The sequence below is a fragment of the Cervus elaphus genome, chromosome 2 (assembly GCF_910594005.1).
Source record: "Cervus elaphus chromosome 2, mCerEla1.1, whole genome shotgun sequence".
NCBI classification, from domain to species: Eukaryota; Metazoa; Chordata; class Mammalia; order Artiodactyla; family Cervidae; genus Cervus; species Cervus elaphus.
In genome coordinates this window covers 10,954,820-10,977,360 of record NC_057816.1, presented here as the reverse complement: position 1 = coordinate 10,977,360, position 22,541 = coordinate 10,954,820, and the positions used below count along the sequence as shown (strand labels likewise).

At 51.4% G+C, this 22,541-nt stretch overlaps 1 protein-coding gene across 6 annotated transcripts in view; it reads right to left on the bottom strand.

Annotated features, from left to right (window-relative positions):
• Window positions 1-3,501: 3,501 nt before the first annotated feature.
• Window positions 3,502-22,541, bottom strand: part of VWCE (von Willebrand factor C and EGF domains) — a 31,047-nt gene continuing 12,007 nt past the window's right edge. The window contains exons 10-20 of one of the 6 annotated variants that reach the window (XM_043871974.1): window positions 21,250-21,332; window positions 19,538-19,625; window positions 17,710-17,795; window positions 16,292-16,409; window positions 15,346-15,411; window positions 13,489-13,581; window positions 11,988-12,070; window positions 10,516-10,648; window positions 10,350-10,432; window positions 9,907-9,997; window positions 3,502-4,511 (exon numbers count right to left, since the gene is read on the bottom strand). In XM_043871974.1, the coding sequence (XP_043727909.1) occupies window positions 3,892-4,511; window positions 9,907-9,997; window positions 10,350-10,432; window positions 10,516-10,648; window positions 11,988-12,070; window positions 13,489-13,581; window positions 15,346-15,411; window positions 16,292-16,409; window positions 17,710-17,795; window positions 19,538-19,625; window positions 21,250-21,332 (1,544 nt within the window). In that variant the 3' untranslated portion in view covers window positions 3,502-3,891. Of the gene's footprint in view, window positions 4,512-9,906; window positions 9,998-10,349; window positions 10,487-10,515; window positions 10,649-11,987; window positions 12,071-13,488; window positions 13,586-15,325; window positions 15,412-16,291; window positions 16,410-17,709; window positions 17,796-19,537; window positions 19,626-21,249; window positions 21,333-22,541 lie in introns of all 6 variants that reach the window. The other 5 variants (XM_043871989.1, XM_043871982.1, XM_043872018.1 and 2 more) reach the window with 5 other exon arrangements.

Genomic DNA, 22,541 nt, shown 5'->3' with positions numbered 1-22,541 from the left:
AGAGAAATGGTGCCGAAGAGCCAGAAACCACAAAAGGAGTGGCAAGGGAGGGGGTGTCTAGGTGGATGTGGTGAGGGGAGATGCCTCACTATTCTCCAGGCAAGAATATTGGATTGGGTTGCCATGCCCTCCTCCAAGGGATCTTCCCGACCCAGGGATCCAACCCAGGTCTCCCACATTGCAAGCAGATTCTTTACCATCTGAGCCACCAAGGAAGCCCCGCATACAATTTTTCAGATCTTTATTTCTAATGATGTGGGTTACTACACATTGAAAATAAGTTAATGAAAGGTACTTTTAGACCTCAGAGAGTTTGCCCCAATTCGAAACCTACCGTGGCTTGTCCTCAAGCGTGTTTATCTAATAAACTCCAAAAGCAAGTCTCTTGAACCACGTTTGATCATTTGACCCTTCGGGAATTCCCCAGATCCAGTAAAACTGACCCAGGGGAACAGGCTCCAGCCCACCCTCCCTGTCCTCTACTGCTTCTCAGAACCAGACAGGTCGACTCCTAGGAGAGAGAGTGCAGGATGAGCTCACCCAAGAACAAGCACTCCCCACCCCCGCTTGCTGGAGCGCAGGCTGCTGAGAACTCAGACAGTTCATCTGTTGGTGAAAAGCCCTCTGTGCCAAGGACTTCTCTGGTGGTCAAGTGGTTAGGACTCTGCACTTTCACTGTCATGGACCAGTTTAATCTTTGCTCAGGAGGCTAAGATCCCATAAGCCAAGTGGTGTGACAAAAAAAAAAAAAAAAAAAAAGCACAGATCTGCACTCTGTAACTATCTGGGACATTTTTGAAGGTGGTTTTGCTGATGCCAGCCAGCCCTGGGCAAGGGGCATCATATTGGGCTTGTTGCTGGCAGAGCATGCTCTTACCACTTCCCCTCAGGGCCTCCCCACGTGTCTCAATTGGCACTGCCTGCCCACAAGGGGTGGGGAGAGCACAAGCCTCCCCAGCCCGGGGGTCCTGAGAAGGGACTGTGGTGACCACAGGGAGGGCAGTAAGAGCCCTGGCCCAGCTAGGGGATGGGGGTGGAGTGCTCTGCCGACAGCTCCTGCACGTCCTCCTTCCCTTCCCCCAGCCAGGCCTTCTTGGGCCCGGCGCGAGCTGACAGGAGGCAGGCATGGTCCTTGGGTGGGGACAGCTGGGCTCAATGGGGAGCAGGCAGCCCATAAGCAAGAAAGGGACAAGAATGACATCCTCAGGGCTTTAGGGGACACTTCTGAAGCGTGTGCTACACAACCTCCCAGCGGGTCCACAGAAGGACAGGATGCCACTGGTCCACAGCAGTGGCCCACTCTTTAACAAAAGCTGACTGGCTGTCTCCCCTTCTCTCTCCCTCCTCCTCATCCCCACCATGCTCCCTGCGATCACCTCCAGGGCGGTGACTTTCACCCAATCTCTCTCCGTTCTGCTCTCACAGAGCTCAAACTAAGACAAGAGGGTCACAGCACCCTCGCATAAACTGCAGCCATCAGCTGCCTCTCTACAACTCCAACGGCAGAAGCCAGCGAAATGCCACGCAAAGGAAACAAGCCCAGACTGGGAGTCAGAAGCCTTGGCCCTCCTCCCAGCTCAGCCTTCCTCATCTGTGCAATCTTAGGACATTCTCCTGACCTCTCTGGGCCTCTGTGGTCTCAGCTGTAAGTAGGGGATGGGGGACTCTCAAATAAGTATGTTTTTATACTTAGACCAACTTGGAGGAAGTGTTCATAGCTGTCCTCCCACTCCCCCACCCCTCAGCCCTTCTTTTTTTTTTAATGTTCAAAATGAATACCATTTATTATACTTGAGTGTTCTGGACAGGGAAGACTAGTACTAAAACTTGAATCGCATCCTTTGTTGAATACAGGGATAATGATGAGAAAATCGGCACTGACTTTGAGCCTCTACCATGTTGAAAGCTGGTGTGTCTGAGGAGGGGCAGCCAGTGTTCTACACTCTTCATCCTGAAATTAGATCCCAGGCAGCACTGTGAAGCTCGGCAGACTGCACAAGGTCACCACCACACAGCACGGAGACATATGGAGTCTGTGTCACATGCAACCATCTCAACTCCAGGAGGAAGGACTGTCATAATCCCATTATACAGATGAGAGAACTAAGACCTCAGGTCCCATGGCTAGTCATAGTGTAGGGCTCAAACCTGGGTTTCATGGTACCCCAGAGCTCATTCTACCACACATTTTGGGTCTTACTGCACTTGATGGTCTCTAAGTCCTTTGCATCTCTAAAGCCTTTGGTCTTCAGGCTCCTAATTCCAAATTCACTATTCCTGCCACCCTGCTTGGATTAGGACCCCTCCTTACACTAACATGAGGGCTTCCCTGGCGGCTCAGACAGTAAAGAATCCACCTGCAATATAGAAAACACAGGTTCAATTCCTGGGTAGGGAAGACCCCCTGGAGAAGGAAATTACTACCTTCTCCAGTATTCTTGCCTGGGAAATCCCATAGACAGAGGAGCCTGGTAGGCTACAGTCCATGGGGTCACAAAAGAGTTGGACACGACATAGCGACTAAACAACAACTCCACTGACATCTGGGCTGGATGCCCCCAGATGGCCTTTGCAGTCAATAACCACTGGGGATCCTCCTCCCGGGATGCATGGTGAGCACCAGGGCAGAGAAGACCCAAGGGGAGGGTGGCCTGGGCCAGTACAAGTGGGGTCCGTGCACCGGGGGCTGCAGGTGATTATGCAGCCTTCTTGGGTTTCAGGGGTAGCAAGTTGGTGACTTGGTGACACCATAGTTCTCTGCCTTCCACCCCCATCTCACTTCTCCCCATCAATGACAGCACCGTCCTCTTTCTAACTGTCATGGAAACTGGGCTGCACCACCCATATGCCCCCTTCAGGATGGACACATTTACTCCCCCAGTCAGAAAGAAGGTTGTTGGGTGGCAGCTCTGGGCCATCAGCCCTCACAAGGAACTGCCCTGGCTGACGCCCCTTTCTGGAAGCGGCCCAGATAGAATTACTGGTCAACATGGAAGCACGAAGCCCTGTCCCCTTGCTCCAACTCAGGATGACTCTGAGGGCCATCTCAGCCTCAGAGCTCCACAGAGGGTTGGCTGAGACCTTGGCACTGCCCAGCCCCACCCCTTCGGCCTCCTGCTTCCCTCCCTCGCGCCCAGAGATGTTAAAGCTGAGCACAGGCCCTAAGACTCCACCTGCCTCCTACTCCATCTCAGAGGTTCCCTCCCAGGGAAGCCATCCTGCAAAGCCCTCTCCATCTGTCTTTCCCCCTCCTCACTTTAGAAGTGCCCCAGATTCCTATATACTAACAATCCCTTGCATTCCTATATAGAAGTGCCCCAGAATCAAAGGCCACCAGGTGCTCACCTAAGACCCCTCCCAATCCAGCCCCAGGCCCACGCAGGCTTTCCTTCCAAGCTGGGGGTTGAGGTGGGCGCGAGTTCATCCCCCGTGGGCTTGGCAGTGATGAGGCAGTGACTTCTCCCTTTCCAAAGGCGAGAAGTGAATGAGCAGGGCAGCCTGTGGGAGACCAGACAGATTTTAATCAGGAAACCCCAGGTGAGGACACGTGGCACCTGGTAGCACAATCCCAGTGGAATCCCAGGCCCTTTGGACTCTCCTCCTCCTGCAGAGCAAGGACTCAGCTGCCCAACCTTTCTCAAAAGACAGGCGGGCCATAGTCCAGGCAGGAGGCTGGCCACGGAGAACACATTGCTGGATTCCACAACACATCCCAAATGCTTCCCGGGAGCAAGGCTACATCAGGCCCTGAGCATTTTCCAGCGCCACCAGGCGTCCTGCAGGATCAGCAGCCTCGTTGGTCCCCAGAGCGGCCCTGCAAGCTCCCAGGGCCGCTGGCAGAGTCTTCTCTGTCCCACGTGTCCCAGGCATGATCCTGAAGCGGAGGCCTGCTTACACAGTGGACTCCTTCTCCTGTGAGGTCCCCAGGGTGGGCTGCCGGGGGCCGGGGCTGGCCGCGGCCGCGAGGGCTGCAGAGAGTCTGGAGGTGGCTGGAGAGGACCTGCGAGGCCTGAGGACAGTGACGGGGGCCTCTGAGGCGCCGGGGCCCGTCGTGGAAAGGGCTGAGGCTCCACGCGGGACGGCGGCAGGCAGAGAAGGCCGTCTGGACACTGAGTGGGCCCCGGAGGCGGAGGACGGGAGCGCTGGAGTCAAAGGAGATGATCCGGGAGCCCTGGGAGAGGCTGGAGGTAGAGAGGAGGCTCCTGGAGGGATCGGAGGCCCCGATGAGGCCTGAGGAGGCTGGGAGGCCCCGGACACCCCTGGCCTCGAAGACGATGAGGGTGAGGCCTGGGCTCCCGAGGGGCTCACAGGTAAAGTCTGGGTGTTAGACAGGTTCATTCTCAGGAGGAGCTGGAGGAGCTGGAGTGCTGGCTTCTGAGGGGGCACAGCTGGGGGCCCTGGGCAGGAGCTGCAGTTGACGGGGGCCTCGGGGTCTCCACGGGGGCTCCGGGCTGCTTTGCTGAGCTCCACGTCTCCACGAGGGGAGAGTGCCCGGCTCTCCTCCAGGGACTCTAGAGAGAGGGGCGGGGGCGAGAAGATGCACAGTGGTTCTCCCTGGGGCAGGGCCGGCATGAGCTGCCCCCGGATGATGCCCCCTATGTGTCCTCTGAGGGTCCTCGCACAGCTGGGGGCCCGGGAGAAGGGGGACTTGCCAGCTCCTGCCTCCAGGAAGGGAAGGCCCAAGAGGAACCATGACCAGACAGAGGCAGTGCACCAAAGGCACTGGCTGTGTGACCTTGTGTAAGGCTCTTAACTCTCTGAGCCTCCATTTCCTCATCTGTAAAGTGGGCTTCATAATAACAGTGATGACCACAGAAGCCATGCGGTGAGGACTGAATGAAATGGAGCCCGAGAAGGCTCGCCTAAACCCGGTTGTAATCTATGGGCTTCAGGTGACAAATGTGTGTCAGAGTGGGTTCATCAGTTGTAGCAAGGGCACCATCTGGTGGGGGATGTTGACCATGGTGTGGGGGAAGGGCGTGCTGTGCCTGGGGAGGGCAGTACGTAGGCACACGGGAAGCTCTCTGTAACCTTCTGCCTGATTTTGCTCTGAATCTAAAACTGCTCTTTAAAAAAAAAAAAAAAAGTCTACTGAAAAATAATCATTTTTTAAGTAGCAACCTGGAGTCCAGAGCATCATAAGGACTTAAACCATGGTGGAAGGAAAAAAAAACTACTGGAAAAAGGTATGATCAAGGGAGGAGACAGAGGCTGGCAAACACATTAAAAATTGGGATGATTAAACTTTAAAAATCATCAAGAGAAAACTTTTAAAAATTGTGATTCACCATGTTATACACCTGAAATTTATATAATATTGTACATCAGCTATGAATTGAGGTGTTGGTCACTCAGTCATGTCCAACTCTTTGCAGCCTCATGGACTATAGCCACCAGGCTCCTCTGTCCATGGGATTCTCCAGGCAAGAATATGGTAGTGGGTAGCCATTCCCTTCTCCAGGGGATCTCCCTGACCCAAGGATCGAATCCAGGTCTCCTGCATTGCAGGCAGATTCTTTACCATCTGAGCCACCAGGGAAGCTCTAATCAACTATACTTCTATTAAATATATACATACACACACACACACACACACACATATATATACAAACTGTCAGAAGGAAAATCACACAACTCTACCAAAAACCACTGAGTTGTGTACTTTGAGTGTGTTATTTGTATGGTGTGTGTATTATATCTCAAGTAAGCTGTGTATTTCTTTTAAATTATCCAAAGGAAACAATTCACCTTATATTTCAGTAAAAAGCAGTTTCTCCTTAAAAATACATTAGGAAGAGGTGACTGCAGCTGAGGCAGGTGAAGGAGAAGGAGGTGGGTAGGCTCTGCATCTCACCTCTTGGGGAATGATTCCCCATCAGGGGGCAACAGAGCAGAATGGGACCGAGCAGGGAGTGAGGAATCAGAGACCTGGCCCTGAGTCTGAGGACACCATCACCTAGAGCATGGCCTTAAAGACAAAAACTTGGGAATTCCCTGGCAATGCAGTGATTAGGACTTGGCAACTTTGCTGCTGGGGGCCCAGGTTTGATCCCTGGTTGGGGAACTAAGATCCTACAGACCGGGTAAAGAAAGAAAGTAAAGTAAAGAAAGTGAAGTTGCTCAGTTGTGTCCGGCTCTTTGCAACCCTGTGAACTGGTAGCCTGCCAGCCTCCTCCATCCATGGGATTTTCCAAGCAAGAATACTGGAGTGGGTTGCCATTTCCTTCTCCAGGGGATCTTTCCAACCCAGGGATGGAACCCAGGTCTCCCGCACTGCACGCAGACTCCTTACTGTCTGAGTTACCAGGGAAGTCCTGGTGACATGGTTAAAAAAAATAAATAAATAACAAATAATTTTTTTTTATAATTTTTACTTATATATTTATTTTTGGGTGTGTTGGGTCTTTGTTGCCACGCCGGCTTTTTTCCAGCTGTGATGAGCAGGGGCCCTCTCTTGTGGGGCACAGACTCTAGGGCACGTGGGCTTCGGTAGCTGCAGCTCCCAGGCTCTAGAGCACAGGCTTAGTAGTTGTGGGGCATGGGCTTAGTTGCTCCACAGCACGTGGGATCTTCCTGGATCAGGGATCGAACCCATGTCTCCTACATTGGCAGGTGAATTCTTTACCACTGAGCCACCAGGAAAGCCCAATAAATAATTTTTTTAAAAAAAGACAGAAACTTAACTTCTCTGAGTCTCCACCTCCCTATCTACAAAATGGAGATAAGAGCACCCATGCATGAACTTTGCTGACAAAGGTCCGTATAGTCAAAGCTATGGTTTTTCCAGTAGTCATGGATGGATGTCAGAGCTGGATCATAAACAAGGCTGAGCACCAGAGAACTGAACTGTGGTGCTGGAGAAAACTCTTGAGAGTCCCTTGGACAGCAAGGCAATCAAACCAGTCAATCCTAAAGGAAATCAACCCTGAATATTCATTGGAAGGACTGATGCTGAATACTCCAATACTTTGGCCACCTGATGCAAAGAGCAAACTCACAGGAAAAGACCCTGATGCTGGGAAAGATAGAAGGGAGGAGGAGGACAAGGGGATGACAGAGGATGAGATGGTTGGATGGCATCACTGACTCAATGGACATGAGTTTGAGCAAACTCTGGGAGATAGTGAAGGACAGGGAAGCCTGGTGTGCAAAGAGTCAGACACGATAGTGACTGAACAACAAAATGCATGAACATTCTTGGGGCATTTAAATGAAATGATACACATAAAATGCTCTGTATACTGCCTGGCACTTTAGCTAATGATTAGTCTCTAGAAATTGGGGGAATAATAGCCATCAGCTTGCAGAGGGGTTTGTGCTGGTTAAAGTCGAATCTACAATCATTCAACAGTTCCCAACTTAATGACTGTACGGGATCAGAATGTTTCCAGTCCCACCAGTCCTGACAGCAGCTGCTCATCCACAGATCTGAAGAGCTGCTCTAAATACAGAATGTCCTCTTCAAAAGGTCAAAGGAGTTAAAGAGTTCTTTTATACAAGAGGAAATTCAGGCCACAAATCCGTGGAAAAATTCACTGTCCTCCTAGAAGTTTAAAAAAGTGCAAAATAGCCACATGTAAGGTACTCTACGGACATGCTAAACTGGAAAAATTAAATTCAAAACACACAGTGGAGAGTTGGTGGGTAAATAGGGAACCAGTTACATCCATCTCTGTAAGCTTCCTCTTTCTCCAGGACCCCATCTGGCAACATGCTGTCATGCCGTGGGAATCACCAAACCACTCCTGACACCCTGTGACACACTCCACCTATTAACCACGGGGTCTGAACATAACTCACACATTTGGGAAAAAATAGTGTCTGATCAAAGATGTTTCACAGTAGGTCCATTATGGGTAGAAAAAGAAGAAGAAGAAGAAGACCACCTAAATGTCAGCCAAAACCGCAAGGGGTAAGCAAACCACAACATTCGGGAACTTTTTAAACAGCCAACTGCGGGCTACATGAATTCTTTGAAACTGTGTGGTGGTTCCTAGTGGTAAAGAACTCGTCTGTCAATGCAGGAGACATAAGAGATGTGAGTTCAATCCCTGGATCAGGACAATCCTCTGAAGGAAGGCATGGCAACCCACTTCAGTATTCTTGCCTGGAGAAGCCCGTGGACAGAGGAGCCTGGCAGGCTACAGTTCATAGTGTCAAAAAGAAGCAACTTAGCATGCACACAGGCATGTGTTACAGTAGGATGTCCATATCTCATTTATACTTCTGCAAAAAGATCTACATGGATGAACACTCATGACATAGAGATCATAATAATGTCCAGGAGTTAATGCAGCAGATTAGCTAAAAGCATTGACTCTGGGCTCAAATCCCAGCCCTACTGCCAATCAGCTGTGTAACCCTGAACACCTCACTCATCTCTCTGTGCCTCAGTCTCCTCATCTGGAAAATGGGGATGCTAAGAGTGCCTATGGGCCTTCCCATGTGGCTAGTGGTAAAGACCCCGTCTACCAATGTCAGAGATGAAAGAGACACGGATTCGATCTTCGGGTTGGGAAGAAGCCCTGGAGGAGGGCATGGCAACCCACCCAGTATTCTTACCTGGAGAATCCCATGGACAGAGGAGCCTGGCAGGCTATAATCCACAGGGTTGCAAAGAGTTGGACACAACTGAAGCGACTTAGCACACACAAGAGAACCTATCACAAAGACTTGCTGTGAACAGGGGATGGAATAACACATATGAAAACAGACAGATGGCCAGCAGGTACCTGAAAAGATGATCAACATAACTAATCATTGGGGAAATGCAAATCAAAACCACAATGAGATGCCACCTCACACCTGTTAGAATGGCTACTGTCACAAAGACAAGAGATAAGAAGCATTGGTAAGGATGTGGAGAAAAGGGAACCCTCATGCACTGTTGGTGGGAATGTAAACTGGTACACAAACTGGTATAGCTATTGCATTAAACAGTGTGGAGGTTTCTCAAAAAACTAACACTAGAACTACCATACAATCCAGCAATCCCACACCCGGGTATGTGTGCGTGTTCAGTCTTGTATTATGCTAAATGAATATATCAGAGAAAGATAAATATCATATAATTTCCCTTATATATGGAATCATTTTTAAAAAGCTGAGCTCATTGATACAGAGAACAGACCGGTAGTTGACAGAGATGGGAGGTGAGGGATGGGCACAAGTGGTGAAGGAGATCAGAAGGTGAAATTTTCAGTTATGAAATAAATAAGTCATGGTGATGTAATGTACAACATAACTACAGTTAATAATACTATATTGAAATATTATATTTGAAAGTTGCTAAGAGATTAGATCTTAGAAGTTCTCATCACAAGAAAAAAATTGTAACTGTGTGTAGGGAGATATTCACTAGACTTCCTCTGGCGATCTTTCCACAATATACAAAATATCAAATCATTATGTCATACACCTGAAACAAATAGCAGGTGTTGTGTCAACTATACATCAATTAAAAAATAATAATATATGATGTTCCCTGATAAATAAAGGGTACTCAATACATATTAGCAATTATTCTTCTGCAAAACTGATTCAGTTCCTAAATTCTAATTTTTTGAGAAAGGATTTAGAAAACAGAGGAAAAAAAAGAAAAAGCACAAAGGAAAAAAATAGAAAGTAGGGGAAGAGACTCAGAAAGGAGGAAATGAAGAAAAAGGAACAGTAAACAGACCGTCTGACGGCATGGCGCAGTGCAGAATAAAAAGCCCCGGCGCGGGTCAGCAGGCCCAGGCGTGGGCCCAGGCGCGCCGTGTGCCAGCTCTGTGACCTCAGGTGGGCCACACTCCGTCTCTGAGCCTGGGTTTGCCACATCCAGCCCAGTACAAGTTCTGTGTTTCTGAGAAGAGCAGAGTGGAAAAAAGACGGTGGTGAGACTCCAGGTCACAGAGGCCTGCTTACCTGGACAGGAGGCGCAGCAGTCCCTGTGGGGCATGGTGCGGTCCCAGCAGGCCTGCTGGCAGGACACCTTCTCGCAGGTAACCTCTCCCAGCTGGGGAAACAGAAGGAGACAGGTGAGAAGAGCATCTCACCTGCCCAGAGCAGCACCCTCGAGGAACTCTTACACCAGCAGCTGGACCCACGGAAAGGTCTCGGGCAGAAGCTGCAGGGCCTGGTCCTCACCTGAACAAGGTGAAGCCAGACCCAGTGGGGCCGCCTTAAGGAAACTATACAGGCAAAAGATACCATCAAACCTAAAGGTATCCCCACAGGTAATTAAAGCTGTAAAACGGCAGGCGGAAGATGGGCGTACACTGGCTAAGAGGCTCCAGGTTTGGCAAAGGGAGGAAAGGCTAGAAGCAGCCCCCGGCTGGGCAGCTCCGGGGTCCCCAGGGCCAGCTCACCTGGCATACGCATTGGGTACAGGGCTCATCGTCCAAGGTGAACACCTGGCCGTTCCCCACCTTCCTCCCCTCGTAGTTGCAGTCTGTAGCGGGCAGAGGAGACAGGAGCTGTGAGAGGCAAGGCCCAGCCGGGAGTCCTGGAAGGGAGGCGGCTGGTCCCACTCACCTTGGCACACGGGACAGCACTCGCCATCAGGGTGGAAAGGGTAGGAGCAGGTGATGGGGCAGTCCACTGGCGAGCAGGCCACGGAGCCCAGCTGCGGGACACAGAAAACTCGCAAGGCCCTTCGTTCTGGGGGCTGGAGGGACACTCAGGAATGACAGACCACACAGCAGTTGTGTGCCCATCGGAGCCACCAAGGCCAGGCGAGGGGTCCATGGTGAGGGGACAGACAGAGTACGAGCCTGTCCTCCCGCTAGAACGCAAGCCCCCCGGGGCCGAGGGCCCGGCCTCGCCCTGAGAGCTCATCTGTCAACAGGTACCTGTTGAACAAGCCATGAACCGCCCAGGGAATCTGAGCACCCAGAACTTAGGAAGGACTTCCCTGGTGGCTCAGGGGATAAGAATCTGCCTGCCAAGGCAGGGTGCACGGGCTCGATCCCTAATCCTGGAAGAATCCACACGCCTTGGAGCAACTAAGCTCGTGTATCGCAACTACTGAAGCCTGTGTGCCTAGAGCCCATGCCCTGCAACAAGAGACGCCACCGCAATGAGAAGTCCATGCGCTGCAACAAGAGTAGCCCCTGCTCACCGCAACTAGAGAAAGCCCACGGGCAGCAGCAAAGACCCAGCGCAACCAAAGATAAATTATCAATTTCTTTTTTAAATTTAGGAGAAAGGACCCAGAAGTCAAAGCTCCCCAAAGTAAATGGCTATGAATGAACAGGGTTACCCAGAGGCCAGGGATGTTCACCCCAAGTGTCTCAATCTTTTTCAGCAGACCACCATCAACAAAGAAGCCCCATCAGCATGAAACATATCCAACATGACAAGCAATAAGGGCTTATTTTTTCCATTTTCCAAATACCAAACGATGCTCCTGTCATTTAGACTGAGATATGGCCTAGGTGATATGGCTTAGGGTAAATGTGTGCTTTCTGAAAGAGATTCAGCTTGCTAGGATCGATTCCTGCCACCTCACTTGACTACTTATAGAGTCTTGAGCACATGACTGTCTCTCTGTGCCTGGTCTTCTTACTCAGCAGCTGGGGACGGCGGTGGTGCCCACCTCATAGGATTCCCCGGGGATTAACTGAGGTTGTGTTGAGCTCAGGGCCTGGAACATGGCAGGGGCTCAGAAACGTGAGTATATTAAAGATTCCGGGCAGAGTCCTGGGTTTGCATTCCACACCTTCACTCTCAGGGAGAACCTTGGGCCACATTTTGTACCTTAAGGCCCCCCCAGACCCTCCCTGGTCACCCAGAAGCAGAGGATGTTTGCTGGGCAGGGGTAAAAGTATTTCTCTGGCCTTAGGTGAAGATTCACCCCAGGAAGGGCTGGAGAGAGCCACCTTTCGCCATGACCCAGAAGCGACCGTTCTCTTGGAGGTCTCTGGATGTTTGCCTCCAGAGTTCAAAAGCTGGAGGCAGTTCCTGGGGAGTTTCTACAGACAGGGACTGGGTCAGAGTGGTCGTACCAGGCAGATGCAGCTCAGACACGGGTCCAGCATGGAGGGGAAGGTCTGGTTGTTGTAGAAGATTCTGCCTGTGTAGGTGCAGCCTGCCAGAGAGAGCACGTGGTGAGGGCTGGCCAGGGGTGGGGGGAGGGGGGTGCAGGGGGAGGGGGTGCGGTGGCCAGCCTTCGCCAGGGCCTTAGCCCAAGGCCTATCGGGGCAGCAAAGGTCAGGCCAACAGGCTCTGCAGGCACTTGCCCAGGGGAGGGGGGAAGGGACAGAACACATGCCTGGATCAGGTGCTGACTTTTCTCACTGGATTCAGCAAAGGGATCACAGAGTCTTCACTTCAGGGTTCTCACTTGGGGAAGGGGGCCGTTCCTCCTACCCCTCACCAGGCAGGATCAGGATGAAGGACTCGGAGACTCAACCAACCTGGGTGCCACAGCTACCCTCTCTGCTCCTCTGCACTCAGCCAAACCCCAAACCCCACCCTCCAGGAGGGTCCCCCACAGCCCCCCTCTTTGTATTTATCCCGTTAGTCACTCAGTCGTGTCCGACTCTTTGAGACCCTGTGGGCTGTAGCCCACCAGGCTCCTCTGTCCATGGGATTCTCCAGGCAAGAATACTGGAGTGGGTTGCCATGCCCTTCTCCAGGGGATCTTCCCAACCCAGGAATTGAGCCTGGGTCTCCTGCACTGCAGGCAGATTCTTTACCATTTGAACCACCAGGGAAGCCCATTTATCCCACACGATAAGTATAAAAAAGCAGGTGGTGGGACAGTGGAGAAACATTTTACAAGAAAAATTATATAGGAAATCCCCTGGCAGTTCAATGGCTAGGACGTCGTGCTTTCGCTATCAAGGGTACAGGTTCAATCCCTGGTTGAAGAATTAAGATTTCACAGTTAAAAAAAAAAAGAAAGGAAGAGGAAAAAAAATATGTAATATATATCTATGATATGCTATATATCTATGACATGATAGATATATAGATGTATGTTATAGATACATTATAGAGATAGAGATATATAGATATTGATGTTATATCATGAAGAGAGACTGGAAAGACAAAATCATCAAGTTATGGTAATGGCTGCTTTTTAATTTTTTCCTTTGCTGTCTGTATATCCTAAATGTTCTATAACAAAATGTTACTTGTGAAATAATGGAAAAGGTGAAAATAACTATTAAAATATAAAAGATCTCTTTAATTTCCTCTCCCTGTTCTAGAATTGTCTCACAGGGATGTTCGTTTATCATCCCACCTAGGCTGCAAGCTCTGTACATTTTCATATCTGCTTCCAGCACCCCGATGGAGCTTCCTTTGGGCAAACTGTTTTCCGTCCCTGAGCCCCAGTTTCCTCATCTCTAAAATGGGGTTGTCCCATGGATTTGTTGCAAGGATGAGCAGAGATGAAGCAGGGGTGGTGCTTTGCATGGAGAAGCCTGGTGCAGGGTGAGCCTGGATGCGGGGGCCGGGGGTTCTTTGCCGCCCCCACCGCCCCCCCAGGCAGAACATTACCTGCCGAACAGTCTGGGCAGCACTGTCCGGGGATTCGAATCGGGTGAGGGCAGGAGTCCACACAGTCTGTCCTCTTGCAGCTCACTGAGCCATCTGCCTGGAGGAAGGAATAACTTCACCAAGACCCCACTTGCCACGCCAGTCCCCACCTCCCCATCCCACTCCACCCTGCCAGCCCCCCAAAAGAAAGGGCAGTGCTGCGAATTGGCCAGGACCTGGCCTAAGGGGCATCACAATGAAGCTGGGAGGTGTCAGAGTTCCCCCAAAGAGAACCAGCTACTTGGGAGAGGGGGCTTGAGCCTTCCAGAAAGCCTTCCCATACCCCAGAGGGGAAAGGTCAGAGCTGGGGTCTGGTCTCCTCAGCTTCCAGTCCCTTCCCCCAGTAGCCAAGGCTGTGCCACAACCCCATCCAAATTCTCTCAGCATTTCCCTGAAACCCTGGCCTACCCCAAACCTACGGAGTACAATGAAACCCTATTTTTATAGAAAGCTATTCCACCGGAAATATCTTTCAGAAGATGAAAGCGCTGTACACAGTTTCTTTTCTTTCAAAAGAAGCTGAACTTTTGTGTGATTTTCTTGTAATTTGAGTGCCCTAGATCAGTCCTGAAGGAGGAAAAAGGCAGCGGAGGTACCTTTCCTGCCCGCTCTAATTCCAACTAAATGTTTCCAAGTTTTGTACGAGTCTAACGCCTTTTAACAAATGCTGCATCAAGAGAACGTAAAGGCCGTGGTTCTCATGAGCTGGTGGGCACACAAGTCACCCAGGGATTAAAATGCAGATGCTGAGTCCAAGGCCTGAGTCCAAGTCCAAGAACCAACCTTGGTTCTACCAGGCCCCCCAGCAATGTCAATGACAGAGTCAGTGCGTGGGTGCATGCTGAGTAGCTTCAGTCACGTCCAACTCTTTGTAACACTATAGACTGTAGCCCACCAGGCTCCTCTGTCCATGGGATTCTCCAGGCAAGAATACTGGAGTGGGTTGCCATTCCCTTCTCCAGGGGATCTTCCCAACCTAGGGACAGAACCAGCGTCTTTTATGTCTCCTGCATTGGCAGGCAGGTTCTTTACCACAAGCACCACCTGGGAAGCCCACAGCCAGTGCAGGGACCCCATTTTAAAAAATGAAGTTCAAAGGGACTAAAAATTCTTTCAAAGAAGACAGGAAAGCTGGGGACTTCCCTGGAGGTCCGGTGGTTAAGACTTCTCACTTCCACTGCAGGGGGCATGGGTTCAATCCCTGGTCAGGAACTAAGATCCCAGATGCCCAATGGTGCAGACAAAAAAAAATTTTTTTTAATATTTTTTAAAGTAGAAAGGAAAGCCAACCTGTACTCAAACAGGAGCTAAAACGATTGCGCTGGTAAACAGCTGTGTTTGCATTTCTGTTGATCTGACTCTCAAACTCACACACCCTCACCTTATCCATTTCTGAAGAGGTGAGGTCACAGGATTGATGTTAATGAAGGAGGCATCACAGTTGCACAGAAAAGGCCTGAGCTACTGGGCCTCAGGCTGCCTGGCTCCCTTTGTTACCCCTGTCCAGGAAAAACCTGGTCCCGGGAATCCTAGTTCTGACTCCTGAGGCCAGCGGCTCCCCTCACACGCACCATGGGTCACATTCCACTCTGATGACAGACAGACTGCCAAGCTCTGCCGTCCTGAAAATCTATGGAGGACAAAATAACCTGGATCCCAGATCTTGTACAAAAACAGGAGCTAACACCATGGAAGGGAGACTGGGACGGGGCCTGACGTGGCCCCCTTCTGCAGAGGCAGTGCTGGCCAGGACGGGGAGGCGGGGAAAGCAGCTGAAGGCGCGCAGGTTGTCATTCACCTGGCAGATGCATAACTCACAGGGATCACCGGGAGACCAGATCTGTCCAACCGGAAACTCAACCCCGTTGTCATCGAGAGAGCAGCCTGGCGGGAGACAGCGAGGGAGAGAGCACGAGTGGGCAGAAGTGCCGAGGAGCGGCCTTGATGCCGGAGGGACCCACAGCACCACCCGGGGAGGACAGACAGACGCCTCTGCTCGCTCGGGCTGCGTCCACACAGCCCTGCCCCAGCAGCTGCCACCTGGCTCCCCGTGTTAGTCAACTGCTTCCCTCCCAGCATGCACCTGGTATACACGGGCACACGCACACATAAATGTACACGTCCATACACATCCATGAACACCCCATTCACACACAGAGACACGCTCATACGGGTGCAACAGACACACAACAGAAACACACAGACAGAAAAATGGTACAGACGAACCTATTTCCAGGGCAGGAATAGGGAGCGGACATGTGGACAGGGTGCAAGGGGAGGGTGGGACAAGTTGGGAGAGTAGCGTTGACATATATGTACGTCTACACCACCATGTGTAAAACAGATAACTAGGGGCAAGCTTCCGCACGGCACGGGGCGCTCAGCTCGGCTCTGTGATGACCTAGAGGGGTGGAACGGGCAGTGGGGTGGAAGGGAGGTCCAAGAGGGAAGGGATACAGGTATACAAAGAGCTGATTGACTTCATCATACAGCAGAAACTAACACGACATTGTAAAGCAATTATACTCAATAAAACACACAGATACCCCTCATAGACACCATGGACACAAACTCACACACAGATGCTACTCATATACAAACTTAAAACACACAAGCATACACACTCACACACACACACACACACCTGCTTCCAGAGTACACATACACACACAAGAGTCTCAGTGGGTGAAGCTCAGCCTCACTCCTCTCCGCTTCCCGGCCTGGAGCTGGGTGCGGCCTGGGATGCAGGCTGGGTGGCCCTCACCTGTCATGGGCACGGGTTCCCTGCAAGCATAGCAGCACTGCCCGGGGCCCAGCCACCACTCCTCGCGGGGGCAGTCCAGTTCCGGACATGGCATGAAGGAACATTCCACCTCCCCATTCTGGAAGAGAACCAAGAGGCACAAACCAGGGAGGCCCAAGAGAAAATCAGCAGGCTGCCATCTCCTCCCCTGAAAGTGACAGATCTCCAGGAAGCAAGAGGGGAAGGAAGGGTGAGTCCTTCCCTGGGGGTTGGGGGTCAGGCCGGGAGAGGGTCCCTGGAACATGTCGACTGTGTGACTGCAGGGTCCCAGGCTGCCGTAGCTGCAGCCTCCAGCATCTCTTCCCCTCGCTTCCTCCAACAGCTCTCTGCTCCCACTCCAAACCACTCTCACCTGCAGCCACAGAACGTTCTCACGCACCAATCTGACTGCATCCCTCTATCACTTAAAACCCGGCAGCTCTGCCAGGTCCAAACCCTCTGCCTGGCTGGCAAAGCCCTTCCTGACTGAGTCTGAAGCAGATGCTGTCACCCACACACACAGACCCCATCTGGCCCTAGGCCGATGGGGACAGCATCCTCCAGGTTCCTTCCCCCTACACTCCCTGGGAAGCAAGGGACTATATACAACCACCTGATGCTGGGGGTGTAAGAGCCCAGCTCCCTGACCTCTGGACACACCCACTTCCTTGGTGTTCTCCCATTCCAGAGCTCCCCAAGGAATCAGCCCGAGACCCCGTCTCCATGTGGCCCCTTCGCCCACCTGACCTGCTTCCCTGGCCAGTTCCTCCTGAGAGCACCACCCCCAGAAAACCACTTACACAAGAGGCCCGCCCCACGCCCTGCTTCTTGGAACCCAGCCCAGACAGGATCCCTGCCTCGGCTGCATCTCCAGTCCCTCTCGCCATCTGGCCTCCAGCCAGAATGGACACCACCAGGCCTCAGACTATGCCATACTCTCTCCCGCCTCCTGCCTTCTGCTCACACAGTGCCCTCTGCCAGGCACACCCGTCTCAGCTCCTCACCTGGTTAGTCTTTGTCATCCTTCAGGTCTCAGCTTAGCACCTCACCCTCCAAGAAGGCTTCCCTGAAGCGCACAGTCTGGTTAAGAGCCCCGGTCCCCTGTCCACTGCCCGCCTGGCTGTGGGCCTCCTGATGGAGGCATCCGAGGCTGCCCTGTGCTCGGCTGTGTCCCTAGGACTCAGCATTGTCCCAGGTGCACGGTAGGTGCTCTATAATAACAACGCTGAAGGACAACTTTCAAGGAGGCTGCGGGAAGGCCTTGGGGAATGCTAAGGTCCCTTTAGTCTCTTTCCTGCCTCAGTTTCCCTTTTGCTATCCAGTGTCTCCTCTTCTCCCAGTCAGCGGCTCCTGGGAAAGTCCTGTGCCCCTGCCCACCACCCACCAACTCAGCCGCCTACCTGGCAGACACAGGTGGTACACTCATCACCACCCCCACTGAACACAGCCCCGTCTGCGTACCACCGGCCGTGGAAGTAGCATCTCACTGTGGAGGAAAAAGGAAGAGGCAGCTCAAGGTCTTTGGGCAGCTAAAGAAACAGGTAAGGGGGTCTCTGGGAAGAAAATGAACCCTCACAATACTCCACGGCTTGCCCAAACCCAAGAGCCCAACACTGCTACCCTCCGAACCCTCAACTATTAATAAAATTAGATCGGTGCTTCAAAACTGACGGAGAATGAATCACATACAAAATAAGGTCCTTAACCAAGAAGGCAGGGAAGCCCTGAATAACTGAAGAGTAAATAGGACTTCCTTGGCAGTCCAGTGGTTAAGACTTCATCTTCCAATGCAGGGGATGTGGGTTCAACCTCTGGTTGGGGAGCTAAGATTTCACATGCCTCATGCCAAGAAACCAAAACCATAAAACAGATACAATACTGTAACAAATGCAATAAAGACTTTAAAAATGATCCATATTTTTTTAAAAATTTAAAAGAGTAAGAGAAAAGAAGAAATGAAAAAAGAGGGCCCCAGACACCTGCAACCAGGTCTGGGAATGCCACCACTCCCTGGACGGGGTTGGGGAGGATTCGGTAAGAACCTCTTATCTGAACATCCCTCACCCCTGCTGGTAAAAAAAACAACCTTAAAAATCTGCCCAGGCTCCACCTGGGCTCAGTCAGAGAGCACTGGATTCAAATTCTAGCTTCTCAACTCGCTAGGGGCAAAATACTTGGGCTCTCCTTAGCCTCAGTTTTCTCATCTGTAGAATGGGGTTAACAGTTCCTACCTCAAAGGGAGCATATTGCCTATTCAAAAAATGTTTTAACTAAAAATAACATAACATTCAAAACTTCAAAGGAAAAGCAGTATTTAATAAGAACACTAGCTCTGAAATCGGGTAAACTTAAGAGCAAGCTCTGCTCCTTTACTAACTGGCATACCCTTTGGGCAGTGATGACCGCTCTGAGCCTCAGTTTCCTAATCCATAAAATGGAGCTATGAATAGTACTCCCTCAGGGCTGCACCACAGGAATTAATGAGATCAAGGGCTGGCGAGCACCCCACACAGCAGCGGCCCAGAGCCAGCAGTGACAGCCATGAAGTATCTCAGGAAAAAGAAGCACATTTTAACAAAGAACCGACTCATGGGTGGGGCACGGGAGACCCCCTCCTAGTGCTGGGACGGAGCCATGCCAAGGGTGGACCCAAACCCCTTCCTGTCAGTGCTGAACGCACCACCCTTGTCTGGGGGCAGGCCAGGCTCTGAGCCCAACCTAGCATGCAAGCTGCTGTGTACACAGTAGGTGCTCAATTAAAACCGGCATCTTGGGACTTCCCTGGTGGTCCAATAGACCATATTTTCCCTGATTAAGACTTTGCCTTCCAATGCATGAGGCACGGGTTCAATCCCTGGTCCCCTAGTTGGGGAATTAGGATCTTTCATGCCAGGTGGTGCAGCCAAAAAAAAAAAACAAAAACCCAGCACCCTAAAACGCTTCACGTAATCTGAGTTTCTAAAGCAATAATCAATGTCCTCGCTCTCTCCTGCGCTCAGTTCAGTTACTCAGTCATGTCCGACTTTTTGCGACACTATGGACTGCAGCACAACCAGGCTTCCCTGTCCATCACCAACTCCCGGAGCTTACTCAAACTCACGTTGATAGAGTCGGTGATGCCATCCAGCCATCTCATCCTCTGTGTTCACTCCCCCTCAAAAAAAACACTCAAAGTACACCCCTCCACCCCCACCTACACTGCTGTCCTCGTCCTGCAGAGTCCCTTACCTGGGACACAAGTACAGCAGTCCGACTTCGGGGAGGCCTGGCAGGGGTCGGGGGGACACTCGGGGGAGATGCAGGACACGTTTCCAGCCTGGGGAGGTAGGAGATGGCGTGGGTCGGGGAGGATGGACCGTCAGGCCCGTCAGAACCAGCTCGGTCCCGATTTCACACCACCCACAGGACTCCTCTCCCACACAAAAGTCTCCTAAAGGAAGCCATCCGGAACCTTTAAATGCCACCATGGACACACAAGGGACGCAAGCAGGGACCCAGTAGCAGGGTTTATTATGGTCTTGGTTTCCAACATCCCCCTTTCCAAGATGAGGGGCAGAACAGAGAGCAGAGCATGCTGCCTTCCTCACGAAAATGGACGAGCCTGGACCCCCATGGTACTGGTCCCCATGGCATCCCCCCATGGCACTTCCCCACCATGGCACTGCCCCCACTGATTACCCCCATGGTATCCCCCCATGGCATTCCCTCCCATGGCATTCCTCCAGTGGCACTGCTCCCCATGGTACTGTCCCCCACGGCACTTTCCCCTTCCATGGCACTGCCCCCTATGTCATTCCCTCCTATAGCATTCAGAAGCTCTAGGAAGGATGCTAGGCCTCCTGCTAGTGGGAAAGAGGTTACTCCACCTTCCTGTGCATCTGAGTTTTGAACCAAGTTACTGATACTGGCCAGAGAATTAAATTCAAAACTCAATTTTCAAAAACTGAAGCTAAGACCAAAAAAAGGTCCCCAGTTTTGGAGTCAGCCAGGCCTGAGGCCCAGGGTCTGCTCCTCCTACTGTGGGCAGAGCATATCACCTCTCTGAGCCTCAGTCTCCCTACCTGTGAGAAGAGCCAGGGTTGTTGAGGATAGTGTAAGATGTGATCAGGCACAAAAGAGCTTGCCGCACAGGAGTGTGGCACATGGGAAGGGCTCAGTAAGGGAGGTGGTAGCGGTCTACGTGCCACCCCTCCCCCATTTTATATTGCGGCTCCATCATCCCTGCCAGGCTGGGGCCACTTTTAAGCATGATCAGAGGCAGTGAGGACTGATGGGCAGAGCCTGGGTTTTGATGCAGACAGACCTTGGCTCAAATTCCAGTTCGGTCACCTCCCAGCCTCAGTCTTTGCATCTGTAGAATGGGGACAGTAAAGCCAACCCTGAAGAGCTGCCAGGAGCCTCAGGTGAGGAACTAGATGGAAAGTACCAAGCCCCCAGACTTGTGCGCACTGGGTGCTCATGAGCCAATCTTCAGGACAGCACCTGATTGCATCTGGCACATAGTAGGAGCTTAATAACTATTCTTGGAGGAGTGCACTTGCCTCTAGCAAAACACTAACAAGCTGAGTCCTGTAACGCGCCTTCTCCCTCCCCGTGTGGACACCTTTATTGTGCCGGCAAATATTTTGCCTGGAGAGAAAAACAGCTTCCCTGGTAGGAAGTTTCCGAAGGAGTACCCTCCCCTCCCCTTCCCAGACAGATGGACCCTGTTTGCCTGTTGGCTCTTTTCTGCTCAGCAGAAGCCTCCCTGACCCCACAGACTACCGCCTTCCCGTCCCCCATGCTTTTAAATGTGACAAGTTCCAACCCAAATCCACAGCCTGAGAGCCCTCCCTCTGTTCAACGAGCTCACCTTTAACATCCTGTCTTTCCCTCTTCCTCTAAAACCCCCAAAGGTTAAGAAAACACCCAGGAGGCTTCAGGAAGCTTGGGATGCTCACCAGACAGACACAGACGGTGCAGTTCTGGTTGGGAGGTGAAAAAACGTCCCCTTCAGCCCGGACGACGCCACTGTGAAAACAACCTTTGAAAGACAAATAGGAGTGGAGGCATCAAACCTCTTCAAAGGAGAGGAAGCTGGAGATCTCGCTCCTTTTCCAGGCACAACGTACCTGGAACCTTCTCTTACTGGCTTGGATGCCTCAGCAGTGGCCAGATCTAGGTACTCAGAATTGTGGGGTCCTAAGACCCCTGGAAAACCACAGGAGACACCTACTTACAGTGCCCTGGGAGGGTCCTATTCATGTCTGATAAGCCCAGAACTGTGTTGAAAGTGTGGCCCTTTATTCCCATAAAGCAAGAAAGGCAGCCATACAGCCCCAGGTTCCAAACCTGGCCTGTTACCTGAGTGGCCTCGGACTTGGATGTGTCACTTAACCTCTCTGGGACTCGACTGTCTTTTTTGTTAAATGGAAACACCACCACATGCCCTGCAGGGAACCTGGAAGGAGCCACAACCTCAGATGTAATGTAGACAGCAATTGACATTCAGGGCTTAGAACATACTAGAGACACAGTAAAAGATAACAATCATCATTAATAAAATCAGTGAGTTGCATTTTCATTGTCACCCTTAGAAAGACTTTTTCACTGCTGCTCAAAGTGCAGCAGCATCAGTATCTTATCACCAGGAGGATAGAAATGTAACAGCTCAGGCCCCTCTCTCTACATCTTCTGAATGAGAGTCTGCATTTTAACAAGATCCCCAGCGATTCATGTGCATGCATGTGTGCTCAGTTGCTCAGTCGTGTCTGACTCTTTGCGACCCCGTGGACTGTAGCCCACCAGGCTCCTCTGTGAATGGAATTCTCCAGTCAAGAATACTGGAGTGGGTAGCCATTCCCCTCTCCAGGGGCTCTTCCTGACCCAGGGATAGAACCCAGGTCTCCCCCATTGCAGGCAGATTCTTTAACCACTCAAGCCACCTGGGAAGGCAGCAATTCCTGTGTAGGGTGAGTTTTAAAGCACTCTGCTGAAGGACTTGTTAAGATTTGAGGTCTTTATCCTAACAGCAATGAAAGCAAACTTAAAAAATTGTCAGCAGATAGTGGGAGGGAATCAGGAAAGCGATACAATTTATGAACAATTACTCTTCCTGCAGTTAGGAGGGGGATTGGGGCAGGGGAGGGGACTGCAGACTGGGTCTGGAGAAACCTGCTGAATGAATGAATAAAGCTCAAAAAAGGATGTCCTTAAGATTGAAACGTTCCCCTTGGGAACACAGATACCAGTG